This window comes from Eucyclogobius newberryi, unplaced genomic scaffold, assembly GCF_026437365.1.
Source record: "Eucyclogobius newberryi isolate DKJ021-1_F unplaced genomic scaffold, fEucNew1.0.hap1 SCAF_10, whole genome shotgun sequence".
In the NCBI taxonomy this organism is placed as follows: domain Eukaryota; kingdom Metazoa; phylum Chordata; class Actinopteri; order Gobiiformes; family Gobiidae; genus Eucyclogobius; species Eucyclogobius newberryi.
In genome coordinates this window covers 19,913,883-19,928,248 of record NW_027315724.1, presented here as the reverse complement: position 1 = coordinate 19,928,248, position 14,366 = coordinate 19,913,883, and the positions used below count along the sequence as shown (strand labels likewise).

At 48.3% G+C, this 14,366-nt stretch overlaps 2 protein-coding genes across 3 annotated transcripts; both read right to left on the bottom strand.

Annotated features, from left to right (window-relative positions):
• Positions 1-797: 797 nt before the first annotated feature.
• tsen34 (TSEN34 tRNA splicing endonuclease subunit) lies at positions 798-2,606 on the bottom strand. The gene is made up of 4 exons (XM_072462250.1): positions 2,540-2,606; positions 2,118-2,214; positions 1,763-2,014; positions 798-1,160 (listed from the first exon to the last, which is right to left on the bottom strand). The coding sequence occupies exons 1-4, from the start codon at positions 2,588-2,590 to the stop codon at positions 973-975; spliced, it is 588 nt and encodes a 195-aa protein (XP_072318351.1). The 5' UTR covers positions 2,591-2,606; the 3' UTR covers positions 798-972.
• A 3,086-nt stretch (positions 2,607-5,692) lies between these two features.
• rnpepl1 (arginyl aminopeptidase like 1) lies at positions 5,693-14,366 on the bottom strand. Of its 2 annotated transcripts, XM_072462001.1 has the most exons (12): positions 14,126-14,366; positions 12,988-13,269; positions 12,693-12,814; positions 11,883-11,901; positions 11,650-11,801; positions 10,878-10,994; positions 9,134-9,369; positions 8,821-8,934; positions 8,559-8,671; positions 7,914-8,247; positions 7,468-7,610; positions 5,693-6,774 (listed from the first exon to the last, which is right to left on the bottom strand). In XM_072462001.1, exons 1-12 carry the CDS (start codon positions 14,285-14,287, stop codon positions 6,175-6,177), a joined length of 2,394 nt encoding a protein of 797 aa, XP_072318102.1. In that variant the 5' UTR covers positions 14,288-14,366; the 3' UTR covers positions 5,693-6,174. The 2 variants fall into 2 exon arrangements, with proteins under 2 accessions (XP_072318102.1, XP_072318101.1); XM_072462000.1 differs by lacking the exon at positions 11,883-11,901 and having other exon boundaries at positions 5,695-6,774; positions 12,674-12,814; positions 14,126-14,365.

Here is a 14,366-nt window from a genome sequence, read left to right as displayed (position 1 = left end):
TAATTGTTTTTTTGTTATCCTCCTTGTGAATTTATGTGTGCATTATGTATGTTTTGTTCTGTATTTCTTGTTGATTTAAAATGATATACATAATTATTTTTTTACTATAATTCTATATTTTCTTCTTTGTTTGCTCGTTTTATAAACACTGGTTGATTATGTTCATTTCTTCTGAACTATAATAGCATTATAACGTGATCTACAGAGTTGATCTGATATTTTCTGCTTTTCTCAATTACTAAAAATCTTATTTCTTCAACACTTTTTTAATATGTATTATATGTAAAGAAAATAAACTAAGTTTAATTTAAGTTTAACTTTTACATTTGGATCCAACTTTAATTCAGATTTATGTATCCAAACTCCAACTACAAAATAATACTTTCATATTTAATTTATTTGATAAAAACAGACTCAAAGACAAATTGCCAGATTTATTTAAATGAAACAAAAAAGTGAAAATATTTGCTCCTAAATGAGCCCCAATTTAAATACAGAATAATAATGCGTCTGACACAGTATTTTCACTGGAGATGTTTTATTTATTGAGGCAATATGAACATTATCGTGCTTTGTACCTGCAGCAGTCGTCCCTGAGCTGATGTTATGAAGTCCCACTGAGATGTAACGTTTTTCAGGGGAGGAGCCTATTGTAGGGGAGGAGCTTATGGTACATGTTTTTAGTGATAGGGGAAACCTGCACAAACACGGGAAGAACATGCAAACTCCACAGAGAAAGAGAGAAAGGTCCCACGCCGCGCGCTAACCACTGGGCCGCGTGCTAACCGCTGTGCCGCGTGCCGCTGACGAGTCGGTGTAGTTCCCCATTTGTCCAGCAGGGTTCCTTCTAGTGAAGGTTTCAAAAGTTTGATCTGGAAAAAAATTGTACTTCCATCTGAAAGTAACTTTCTCAGATTGAACATGATTTTCCTGCAGGAGCTGTGACTCCGTAGCGCCCCCTTCAGGAGCAGCTCAGCTCATGTTGCTCCACTGCAGAGAGCTGTACAACACGCCCCCTAGTGGTGAAACGGAGCACAGCAGCAGAGTCTTCTTCACGTTGGACGAGAGTCTGATCCAGGACAGAATGTCCTCCAGAGGCACACTGTCCTCCAGAGACACACAGAGCGCCATGAAGTGAGCATGGAACCGGAGAGCGTCCCCTGCAGGACACACAGAGTTACTACACCTGCAGGACACACAGAGTTACTACACCTGCAGGACACAGTTACTACAGATGCCCTCCCACTATACCTCCCTAAACGTTCTCCAGGACAAGTCCATGTCCCAAAGCCTAAACCTAAACCAGACTGTGAAATAATCTGAATAATAATAATAATTATTAATAATAATAATCATAAAATAATCTGTGTGAAAAATAAACATTTGGTAAAAAAGGTTAATTTGAGTCATTTTCTGAATCCGAGTCATGTCGTTAATTTGAATATGTTTACATTATTTTACAAAATAAACAGTTTCATGTTTTATCAGTTGTAACTTTAGTTCATCACATTTAAGTCACAAATAAAGTTCAGTCTGGTTTATTCCAGACGCAGCTAAAACACTTTAAATGTGACTCTGAAGTCAGATTCTGTTGCTCAGGTTTGTTCAGGGAAATAGTCACACCGTGTGTGTCAGATGCCCTCCCTGTGTGTGTCAGATGCCCTCCCCGTGTGTGTCAGATGCCCTCCTTGTGTGTGTCAGATGCCCTCCCAGTGTGTGTCAGATGCCCTCCTTGTGTGTCAGATTGTGTCAGATGCCTTACCTGGGTAAACCAGGAAGTCGGCTCCAAACTTTCCTCCTGACGTCAGGTAGAAACCCCGCCTCCTCAGGTCTCTGAAAACTTGAACCCGCCCCTCACTGTGATGCTGCTCTCCCATTGGTTCATAGCCCCTGTGTTGGCTCCTGATTGACCGGAGGGGCAGGCCCTCTCTGCAGGTGCTGAGCTGCACGGCGAGCGCCCTGCGCGGCAACACGAAGTTGTCGAGCGCCGCCAACGCGGACGCCAACGCCGAACCTGAAGGGACAAATATATTCAAATAATATTACACACAACAGTGATGATGTCACTGACATGACAGTGATGATGTCACTGACATGACAGCGATGATGTCACTGACCTGACAGTGATGACATCAGCGCAGACTTCCTGTCGTCCAAAGCAAATTGTCTCTGCTGCTCCAGACTCCCCCCCAGAAACTCCTCCCACTGCTGCTCCTGGCCAATCACAGAACAGTGTCAGAGCTCCGCCCACATGTACATCGTAGGCATGTAGACATACAGTAGGTGGCGTAATGTAACACTTGGATACCAAACTCCATAAAACACCAAAGAAGAAGATCAGAGCAGACTAAAGTAAAACAGGTTTTCTGCACCAACAGCCCAGGAAACCTCCAGATCTCTACATTCAACAGTCAGTGTTTTTGTGAGAAGAAGCAGAGAAGAATGAAACACGAGAATAAAGATAAACACAACTGCAGCTGTTTGTGACGAACAGCGTCAGAGCAGCGATAAAAGGAAACTTTTACTTTATAAAACTCACCTGAGTCTCCTCTGACTCCTCCCCCTTCAGTGCTGACTCCTCCTCCCTCATTGCTGACTCCTCCTCCCCCTCCCCCCTCACCGCTGACTCCTCCTCCCTCCTCACTGACTCCTCCTCCTCCCTCATGGCTGACTCCTCCCTCCTCATGGCTGACTCCTCCCTCCTCATGGCTGACTCCTCCCTCCTCATAGCTGACTCCTCCCTCCTCATAGCTGACTCCTCCCCCCTCAGGAGCAGCGGTCGTCCCAGTCGAGTGTTCTGTCGAGGGGCTCGGGGGAGGCAGCCCACCAGCGCCCCCACGAGGCCAGACTCTCTCACTGCACGCAGCTCCTGCACGCTCCACACAAGCTCCGCCCCTTCCTGCCCCGCCCCTTCTCGCTCTGCAGACATCCTGAGGAACAGAGAAGAACATTAGCCTCAAGAATAAAGTCTGGCGGTTATGTAACACTTGGATACCAACCGCCATAAAACAACAAAAACAACATTAGCCTCATTTAGAATCAGAATCAGAAAGGGTTTATTGCCAATGTACAAAATTCACAAACATAAGAACTGTCTTTGGTGCAACATAAAACAATGAACAACAATAAAACAACATTTATAAAATCCAAAAGTGCATGCATTAAAGAAAAACAATTTGAATTGACTATATCTCATCCAATGACTCTTGTCGATGACTACAACTCTTTTGGATTAGTTTGAAGTGATTGGATCACAAAGCCTAAAATTTATTGAAGAAAAAAAGTATTAATAACAAATTCTAAAGCCTATACAGAAAACTTAAATTGCCATTTATCCTCAAACAGTCTGGGTTTGGGTCTTTAGCTGGAGGTTCTGTGATCCAGTTCTATGCATTAAACCAGAGCTAAACCAGGTCTAAACCAGGACTAAACTAGGACTAAACTAGGACTAAACCAGGTCTAAACCAGGTCTAAACTAGGTCTAAACCAGGACTAAACCAGGTCTAAATTCTCACCTGTTTTACGTGACAGTTGCTCTTCTTTACGTCGTGGGCTTGGATCAGAAATCGCTGTAATTCCTATAAATTTCACAAATTTGTTTCTCTTATTTTTCTAGAGTTTGTTTCATTCAAAAACACGTGACTTTGACGAACACTTCCGGGATGCGCAGGACGCGGGCTCTGATAGGCCGATGCAGTCACGTGAAAAAAGCAAAGCGTTAATGTATAGAAAAACGTGTTGAAATTATGAACAAAAATTCAAATATTTGCTTTTAAACGTTTACAGTTAAATCTATAAGATCCGAAAACAAAGGAGCAGAGGTTTGTTTATAATGTAAGCGATTTACAATTTTTACGATTTTCTAACTTCTAATAAACAAACGCAGACCCGACGTCTTGAATAATCACAAACACGTGTATAAAACGCCATGGATTCATATTTTTCGTTGATGATGCAATAAAAACAGTTACATTTAAACCTTAGCCCTGTAAATGGATTTTACATGTGCTGTAAATATGAGCAGTGACAGTGACAGAAACTTTAAGTTACATTTTTATTTTGTAGTTTTGTCCATTTCAAATGTAATAGCCAGGACTAAACCAAGGCTAAACCAGGTCTAAATCAGGACTAAACCAAGGCTAAACCAGGTCTAAATCAGGACTAAACCAAGGCTAAACCAGGTCTAAACCAGGACTAAACCAGGAATAAACCAGGACTAAACCAAGACTAAACCAGGAATAAACCAGGGCAGCACTTAACCACTGGGCAGCGCAGATTAATATTATTTCAAAGTTAATATATTCTTCAAACGAATAATTTTTATCCAATGTTTTTTTTAATGTAATTAAAAATTTGCTACTTTCATATTAAATATTAGGACTGCATACATTTCCTTATCCATTATCAGTAGAACATTGAGTGAAAAAGAACCCAAACTTAAATCAAGAGATTTATTTTCTTCCTAAACGTGGAGCGTTCAGTCGCAGGTGAAGGCAGCGCTGGTTCGGAGGTAGAAACTTTGACATTTTTACACAATTTATCACAATAATAAAACCTGATCAAACCAAAAAGAACCACACCCATAAAAATACAGGAACAAGGAAGTCAGACATTTCTCTATCAACTACACAATTGAAAATATTCACTGGATATATTTTCACTTTTTAACCTGGTTTATGTGTGAGCCCCAATTATTGGTGAATTTAGTTTGAGGAATCGAACCCACAACCTCAGGCTAACCACTCTGCCACAGTCACACCCACAGGCTAACCACTCTGCCACAGTCACACCCTCAGGCTAACCACTCTGCCACAGTCACACCCTCAGGCTAACCACTCTGCCACAGTCACACCCACAGGCTAACCACTCTGCCACAGTCACACCCTCAGGCTAACCACTCTGCCACAGTCACACCCTCAGGCTAACCACTCTGCCACAGTCACACCCTCAGGCTAACCACTCTGCCACAGTCACACCCTCAGGCTAACCACTCTGCCACAGTCACACCCTCAGGCTAACCACTCTGCCACAGTCACACCCTCAGGCTAACCACTCTGCCACAGTCACCCTCAGGCTAACCACTCTGCCACAGTCACACCCTCAGGCTAACCACTCTGCCACAGTCACCCTCAGGCTAACCACTCTGCCACAGTCACCCTCGGGCTAACCACTCTGCCACAGTCACACCCTCAGGCTAACCACTCTGCCACAGTCACAGCGGGATTCAAACCAACAAATTAAACTTTTTTTGAATTTATTCCTGAGAAAATATCGTTTAAAAGTGTTCAATCTTTTGAACAATATATTTTATCAAAATTGTGGAAAGGAAATCATCAAAATATTTTAAATAATTAAAGGTTGAATGGACAATTTTTTTGGCCCAAATCTGAGTCTTATTTCCTCGTGGCGTGGACTGCCGATTAGTCCTGCCACGTATCAATCATAAAACGCACCTATCGCTCACCTGCAGCCGCGTCAGGCTCGTCCCACATTTCCGCGTGTCTAAGCGCATTGATCTATCATAATATAGTTCCCTCAGTGTACGGGGCAAAATGAAGACGGAGAAAGACAGTTCGAGCTGACTCAGAAGAAGACGGAAATCTACGGGAGACGAGAGATGCGATACGATCCGTCGCGCTAATAAACAAACGCACGTGTGTGTTGTATCGATCCGCACGGGGGAGTGCACATGCACACTTCCGCCTGCGTTCTCAAATCGCCGAAAAATCGTCCATTGCGCCTTTAAGTTTATGGCAAAGAAAATACTGAACCGGGACTAAACCAGAGCTAAACCAGGACTAAACCAGGACTAAACCGGGACTAAACCGGGACTAAACAGGGGCTAAACCAGGACTAAACAGGGGCTAAACCAGGACTAAACAGGGGCTAAACCAGGACTAAACAAGGGCTAAACCAGGACTAAACCGGGGCTAAGACAGGACTAAACCTGGGCTAAATCAGAGCTAAACCAGGATTGAGGCTCACACTTGCACATTCACCACATAGAAATTGGGACTAACTCTGAACCTATAGCTGGACTAGATGAGGACTAAACCAAGTCCACATCAGGACCTAAAATGGGCTCATTTTAGCTGGGCTAAACCAGGACTAAACCAGAGCTAACCCAGAGCTAAACCAGGGCTAAAACAGGGTTAAACCAGGGTTAAACCAGGTCTAAAGTTCCGTGAGGGCAATGCTCTGTTTCTGACTCCAGTGGACAAATGGCGATGAGGGGCGGGGCAATTGGGACGACGCCGAGCTGTGATTGGCCGTTTGCGTCTGTGTTGCGTTCTGATTGGACAGTTCTGTGTCTTTCTGTGCCGAGAAAAAAGCAGCGTTCTGATTGGTCCTGGTCTCGGCTGCTTGGTGATTGGCCGCTTCTCCTCCATTTTGAGTCTCTGCGCTCTGATTGGTCGCTGTTCCGTTCAGTTTCTGTCCTCCATTTTGCGTCGCGGCGTTCTGAACGGCCTTTCCTCCATTTTGGATCACCGCAATCCCTCCATTTTGACTTTGGTCTTTTCCTGCGTCCTGGTTTTGATTGACAGAATGCGTCTCGATGTGATTGGCCTCCGGCTTGGCCTCTGGCTCTCCCTCGCTCTGATTGGCCCCCTGCCCTCCTCCTGCACTGTGATTGGACAGCAGCAGCGTCTGCAGACTCCTCCTCAGGTTTGGGTGCAGTCGTCTCTGTGTTTGGCTGAAGTATTCGGCGGCACTGCTCTTCATGGCTCCGGACGCCAGGTCCTCGTAAAGCGGCAGCGTGTACATCCTGGACGTCTGCACAGAGGCATCATGGGAAACGGAGTCACACTCACAGAGCAGAAACTACAAATACAAACTCTCGGGGGGGACTCTCTCTCTGGACACTCGGGGGGACTCTCTCTCTGGACACTCGGGGGGACTCTCTCTCTGGACACTCGGGGGGACTCTCTCTCTGGACACTCGGGGGGGACTCTCTCTCTGGACACTCGGGGGGGACTCTCTCTCTGGACACTCGGGGGGACTCTCTCTCTGGACACTCGGGGGGACTCTCTCTCTGGACACTCGGGGGGACTCTCTCTCTGGACACTCGGGGGGACTCTCTCTCTGGACACTCGGGGGGACTCTCTCTCTCTCTGGACACTCGGGGGGACTCTCTCTCTCTCTGGACACTCGGGGGGACTCTCTCTCTCTGGACACTCGGGGGGACTCTCTCTCTCTCTGGACACTCGGGGGGACTCTCTCTCTCTGGACACTCGGGGGGACTCTCTCTCTCTGGACACTCGGGGGGACTCTCTCTCTCTGGACACTCGGGGGGACTCTCTCTCTCTGGACACTCGGGGGGACTCTCTCTCTCTGGACACTCGGGGGGACTCTCTCTCTCTGGACACTCGGGGGGACTCTCTCTCTGGACACTCGGGGGGACTCTCTCTCTCTGGACACTCGGGGGGACCCTCTCTCTGGACACTCGGGGGGACTCTCTGGACTCACATGTTTGAGGAGGAACGCTCGTACTCGCGGCAGCTCGGCATAAAACAGGCTCCGCACGACGAGCTGCAGCCACCGGATCTGAACCTCGGCGTTCAGTGCGTCGAAGAGGGCGGAATAACAGGCGGAGAGGCGGGACATCAGCTCTGCAACGACCAATCACACACGAGCACAGGATTATGAGGTCATCCCTCTGAGTCAGTCATGCTGTTTTCATTGTCTAAAATGTGTCAAAATGTTGTGTCAGTTAAACCCTTAGAGAGATCATCACCATGGTTACAGACATAAAATACAGAGTGTGTTTAGCTTAATTTTCATGTTCATAATTCAGGACAAATGTTTTTTTACTTTCATCCATGATTTTCATTGCTCTGTTTTTACATATTTTTGCTGCTCTGACAGTCACAAGCCGCTGTGTTTTATGCATGGGAGGGCATCTGGCTCTTTACCGTGCGTGAGTGGCGCGAGGTCGAGCAGTCGGTCGAGGAACAGGACGATCTGAAAGGTGCTCCAGGAGGAGAGGTCAAAGGTCACGAGGCTCTGGGGGTCGGGGGGTCGTGCGGGGTCGCTCCACAGTCGCAGCAGGTTGTACACAGGCTGAGTGAGAGCGCCCCCTGCTGACAGGTCAGGCTCAAACAGAGGAGCGCCGCAGGAGGTGAGCCAGCGCCAGAACTCCAGACCTGTCCTGGAGGGGGCGCTGTGCAGCTCAGGGAAGTGCTGCAGGAAACAGTGGATCAGGTCCTGAGCCACCACACTCTTAAACTGGAACTCACAGATGTAATCCTGAAACACAGAGTTTAGACACATCACCGCGGCTCTGGACTCTTAGCCTGCCAGAGCATCGGCCCCGAGAGCGCCGGCCCGCGAGAACGTCGGCCCCAGAGAACGTCGGCCCCAGAGAACGTCGGCCCCAGAGAACGTCGGCCCCAGAGAACGTCGGCCCCAGAGAACGTCGGCCCCAGAGAACGTCGGCCCCGCGAGAGCGCCGGCCCCCGGCCCAGCGAGAGCGCCGGCCCCGCGAGAGCGCCGGCCCCGCGAGAGCGCCGGCCCCGCGAGAGCGCCGGCCCCGCGAGAGCGTGATGTGTTGGTCGTACCCTGAGGAAGCGGTCGAAGCGGCTCTCGTCTCCACACAGCTCACAGAGGTAAGACACAAAGCAGAAGCCTTTCTCGTACGTGAACAGGTTCATCAGAGAGCTCGGGTTCACTCCTGCAGGAACACATCAGGTTCTGTTAAACACCAGCCAATCAGACGACACAAAACATAACTGTTAATAAATCTGAGCAGAACAAAATAGATCAGAAGTTTCACATTTAATGAGTTGTGATCACAAAACAATGAAAATATAGATAACAAACCTGGCTCCAGTTTGATGTGCAGTTTACTGACTGGACTGTTGTCTCCAAGGAGACGCAGCTGTCTGTGCAGAGCGTCCAAACGAACCACGGTCTCCAGACACGTGAACGCCTCACCTGAGAAACACACAATGTTACTGTGACATTGTAACACAGGAGTACCACGGGAGTACCAGAGGAGTACCAGAGGAGTAACACAGGAGTACCACGGGAGTACCACGGGAGTGACACAGGAGTAACACGGGAGTAACACGGGAGTAACACGGGAGTAACACAGGAGTAACCCGCAGTGCTCCGTCTCTGTAGGCTCTCTCACCGTAGGCCTTGGCGGTGATGCGTCTCTGAGCGTACGTGGCCAAACCCTCGCTCAGCCACATTTCCTCCCACGTGGCGTTTGTGACGGCGTTTCCAAACCAACCGTGAGCGATCTCATGGACCACGTCGATGAGGAGGAACTCAGAGCTCTCCAGGATGGACGAGATGATGAAGGTCAGGCACGGGTTCTCCATGGCAACGATGGGGAAGGAGGGCGGGAGGAAGACCAGGTCACATCTGAAGAGAGAGGGACAGAGAGAGAGGTGAGAGAGGGGGACAAAGGGAGGTGTGAGAGGGGGGGACAAAGAGAGGTGTGAGAGGACAGAGAGAGGGGTGAGAGACAGGGAGAGAAGGTGAGAGAGAGAGGGGTGAGAGACAGGGAGAGAAGGTGAGAGAGAGAGGGGTGAGAGACAGGGAGAGAAGGTGAGAGAGAGAGGGGTGAGAGACAGGGAGAGAAGGTGAGAGAGAGAGGGGTGAGAGACAGGGAGAGAAGGTGAGAGAGAGAGGGGTGAGAGACAGGGAGAGAAGGTGAGAGAGAGAGGGGGACAGAGAGAGGGGGACAGAGCGAGAGAGGGGGACAAAGAGAGAGAAGGGGACAAAGAGAGAGAAGGGGACAAAGAGAGAGAAGGGGACAAAGAGATGTGTGAGGGGGACAGAAAGAGAGAGGGGAACAGAGAGCTTGAGAGAGGGGACAGGGAGCAGTGTTGTACCTGAACGCGTTCATTGAACGAAAGTTCATGAACGCGTTCATAATTTTGGTGAACGTGAACTGAACGAACGGTTTTACTGCTGACAAAAGATAATATGAACGCGTTCATTCTGGTGTCTGTGAACGACACCTTTGTTCTTTTTATTTTCGTTCAATAAAGTGTCAGATTTCAAGAGACTTCCAGGCGAAAAACACCGTTAAGTTGCCCAAAAAGAACCTCTGGCAAGTGTGAGAGCTCCAGAGTTGTAGAGGCCGATAGATCGCGCAGACAGACAGAGATTTCGCGTGTCGCACCGCACTGCACATGCGCATGAAAACAAAAAGCAGCACGGACGCGACCGCAGCGTGTAGTCAACAGAACAGCAGGAGTCGCCCTTCTACGACCATTTACGTGAGTTTTATGATAAGGTCGGTGAGGATGGGAACAATCTAACATTTATGTGCAATCTTTGCCCAGCAAGTTTTCCCCCATGTTTTTGAGAATATTCTGTGGGGCTGAAAGCTGCTACTGCTGCTAGTGTGGTGCTGAATGGACAGCAACACATGGGGGAAGTCTGTCCCTTCAATGTGAGTGTAAATCCTGGATGTGTAAGGATTAAAAATTGGATATGAAGATGAAATCTGACACATATTTTCATAAACTAATACAATAATTGCTGCCTGTGGTTGTATTTGGGCTGTGGAAATAATTTAGAACAATTATTGCATAATATTGAAAAAAATAACTGAACTAGTTTATTTTTTGGAGCTGTGAACTTAGTTCAAAATTTTGAATTATGAACTATGAACTGAACTAGTTCATGTAGAAAGTGAACTTTCCCAACACTGCCAGAGAGAGGGGGACAGAGAGAGGACAGACTGAGAGGGACAGAGAGGGGGACAGAGAGAGGACAGACTGAGAGGGACCAGACTGAGAGGGACAGAGAGAGGACAGACTGAGAGGGACAGAGAGGGGGACAGAGAGAGGACAGACTGAGAGGGACAGAGAGAGGGAACAGTTGTGTTTTGTCTGGTGCAGATGTCCTGCTTCTCGTACCTTCCCCACAGGTAAGGTCCAAACAGCTGCTCTGCCACGCTCAGCCATCGCTCCACACTGCCCTCTAGCTTCTGCACCGCACACGACAGCAGGCACGGCTCCGCCCACACTCTGCTCCTGACCAATCACAGAGCAGGGTCACGTCAGACTTTCAGGACTTCGGGGCGTTTTTTCCTCTTAAAGTACAGTCTGTTCTGACTCCGCCCACGCATGATTCTACTGTGTGATGTCGGCATCTAATTAAAGAGGAAGCAGGAAGTGAAACTCATCACAGTGACTAATGAGGAGTGTCCGGGAAGTGAAGAACATGTGACCCAGTTCTGTTTACAGAGCAAGAGATACAAGTATCTACTCAAGTAAAAGTATTGAAGTATCGGTTTTTAAATGTACTACTAGAGTATTTCACACAGATTTATGCCCTCCAAGCCTCAGATGGCCCCTCCGATGCCCTCAGATGGCCCCCGCGATGCCCTCAGATGGCCCCCGCGATGCCCTCAGATGGCCCCCGCGATGCCCTCAGATGGCCCCCGCGATGCCCTCAGATGGCCCCCGCGATGCCCTCAGATGGCCCCCGCGATGCCCTCAGATGGCCCCCGCGATGCCCTCAGATGGCCCCCGCGATGCCCTCAGATGGCCCCCGCGATGCCCTCAGATGCCCTCAGATTGCCCCCAATGCCCTCAGATTGCCCCCGATGGCCCACCGATGCCCTCAGATTGCCCCCCGATGACCTCAGATTGCCCTCAGATTGCCCCCGATGCCCTCCCGTCACACCTGGGGCCCAGGTCGTGGTGCTGAAGTTCTCCGGACACTAAAGCCACCAGGTACGATGGCACCGGTTCGTCCATCCAGAACTGGAACACTCGCTCGTCTCGACAGAACGAGCTCCGCGACGCACTCATCAAAACCGTGAACCCGTCTGGAACCTGGAACATAGAACACGGAACATAGAACTAAACTGTAATGGAGCAGTGTCAGTGTGCACACCTAATGACCATGACTGGAACCCTGATGGTGGCGCTGTAGTGTCATACTGTAGTGTTATACTGTGCCCTGATGGTGGCGCTGTAGTGTCATACTGTGCCCTGATGGTGGCGCTGTAGTGTCATACTGTGCCCTGATGGTGGCGCTGTAGTGTCATACTGTAGTGTCATACTGTGCCCTGATGGTGGTGCTGTAGTGTCATACTGTAGTGTCATACTGTGCCCTGATGGTGGCGCTGTAGTGTCATATTGTAGTGTCATACTGTGCCCTGATGTTGGCGCTGTAGTGTCATACTGTAGTGTCATACTGTACCCTGATGGTGGCGCTGTAGTGTCATACTGTGCCCTGATGGTGGCGCAGTAGTGTCATACTGTAGTGTCATACTGTAGTGTCATACTGTACCCTGATGGTGGCGCAGTAGTGTCATACTGTAGTGTCATACTGTAGTGTCATACTGTACCCTGATGGTGGCGCAGTAGTGTCATACTGTAGTGTCATACTGTAGTGTCATACTGTACCCTGATGGTGGCGCCGTAGTGTCATACTGTGCCCTGATGGTGGCACTGTAGTTTCATACTGTAGTGTCATACTGTAGTGTCATACTGTACCCTGATGGTGGCGCTGTAGCGTCATACTGTAGCGTCATACTGTAGTGTCATACTGTGCCCTGATGGTGGCACTGTAGTGTCATACTGTGCCCTGATGGTGGCGCTGTAGTATCATACTGTAGTGTCATACTGTAGTGTCATACTGTGCCCTGATGGTGGCACTGTAGTGTTATACTGTAGTGTCATACTGTAGTGTCATACTGTACCCTGATAGTGGCGCTGTAGGGGCTCTTCACAGCCGGAGTGTCGAAACAGGGGAAGAAGGAGCGGTTACAAACGCAGTGTCCCTGAGTGAACACCAGGGGGCGAGTCTGTCCACAGGTGAGCTCCGGATCCAACCACCAGACCTGGAACCAGACCGGGATTATACTGCTAATAATAATAATAATAATAATAATAATAATAATAATAATAATAATAATAATAATAATAATAATAATAATAATAATAATAATAAGTGTTGCTGTTAAAAAAGCGATAACATGGTTGCTAGGTTACTGTCACGGTCGGTGCTACTCACAGCCGGTCCGTCGGTGGTGCTGTAGCGGATGGTCACCTGGAGCTCCCTCTGGGCTCGGACTTCGGGCAGCACCACCTTCAGCGCCGACCCAAACTCAGAGAAGCTCTCGGAGGTGAAGACCAGAGACTGGGGCGGGTCCTGGAGCCGCTCCGGGTCCTTCAAGTCCACGGAGCGGACCAGGACCGACGGGTGACAGTCCAGAACCAGAGTCTGGACCCCGGACCTCAGAGGAGACACGTCCAGAACCATCCACCCGCTCATCACCTTCAGGGCAAAGTTGATCTGCACAGACACGACACACAATTTTATATTTACCGTATTTTCTGGACTATAAGCCGCACCTTTTTTCATATTTTTGGCCAGGGTGCGACTTATACATATGTTGATACTTATATACTTATACTCCGGAGCGACTTATATGTGACATTATTTGTTATTTTCACACTTGCAACCGCATTTCATACTCCAGTGCAACTTATATAGGTTTTTTTCTTCTCTATTATGCATTTTTTGGCCGGTGCCACACGGAAAATACGGTAATAATATTCTCCTTTATCACCATTTTAACAACAGCATTCCTTTGAGAAAGAATAACGACGACTATTACTGTCACGATATGATAGAACATTGAGGTCTGACCCGGACTGTGATTTCAAAATACTGCGATTTATGAGGTATTTTAATAAGTATCTCACTACTTTACCCAGAATATATTTCCTTCATCTCAGTTCAAACTCAGAGCTCTAAAGTTCTGACTTGATGTGTTTTAGTCTCACTCTGTCGTACATCTGACTCTTACGAATATGTGAACATTATTACATTATTTGTGTGATGTTTAATTTAATAAAGTTGTTAACTCTCTCGCCTCAGCTGAACTTTAATCTGACGCGTTTCATTTGTCCTTAGAACAAAGTTAAACGTGTTAAATCAAGATAAGACAAGTTCATGTTCAGGACAGAAGAGCAGAGACTAAAATCACTCATCTGATGTTTCACGTAACACACGCCCAGTCTCTCCCACAGAACACTTGACTTTTATGACATTAAAGTATAAAGTATTACATGGTTGTATTTAGATTCTGACAAAGTTCCAGATCATTAAAGGAGAACGTGGCTCGACTGGAGGGCATCTGACTTACCTGCAGGTCCAGGTGGAAGTGGCGCAGGTGGAAGTGGGCATGGTTGGAGGCGGAGGCGACGTCCACCAGGGGGCAGCGTTCTGAAGGAAGAGCCGTGCACTGCCCCCCAGAGGCTGAGAGGGAGCGGCAGCAGCAGAGCGAGCGAGAGTGAGGGGACGACATGGTCAAGAACCGGGTCTAAACAAGGTCTAAACCGGGTCTAAACGAGGACTAAACTAGGGCTAACCCAGGCCTGAACCAG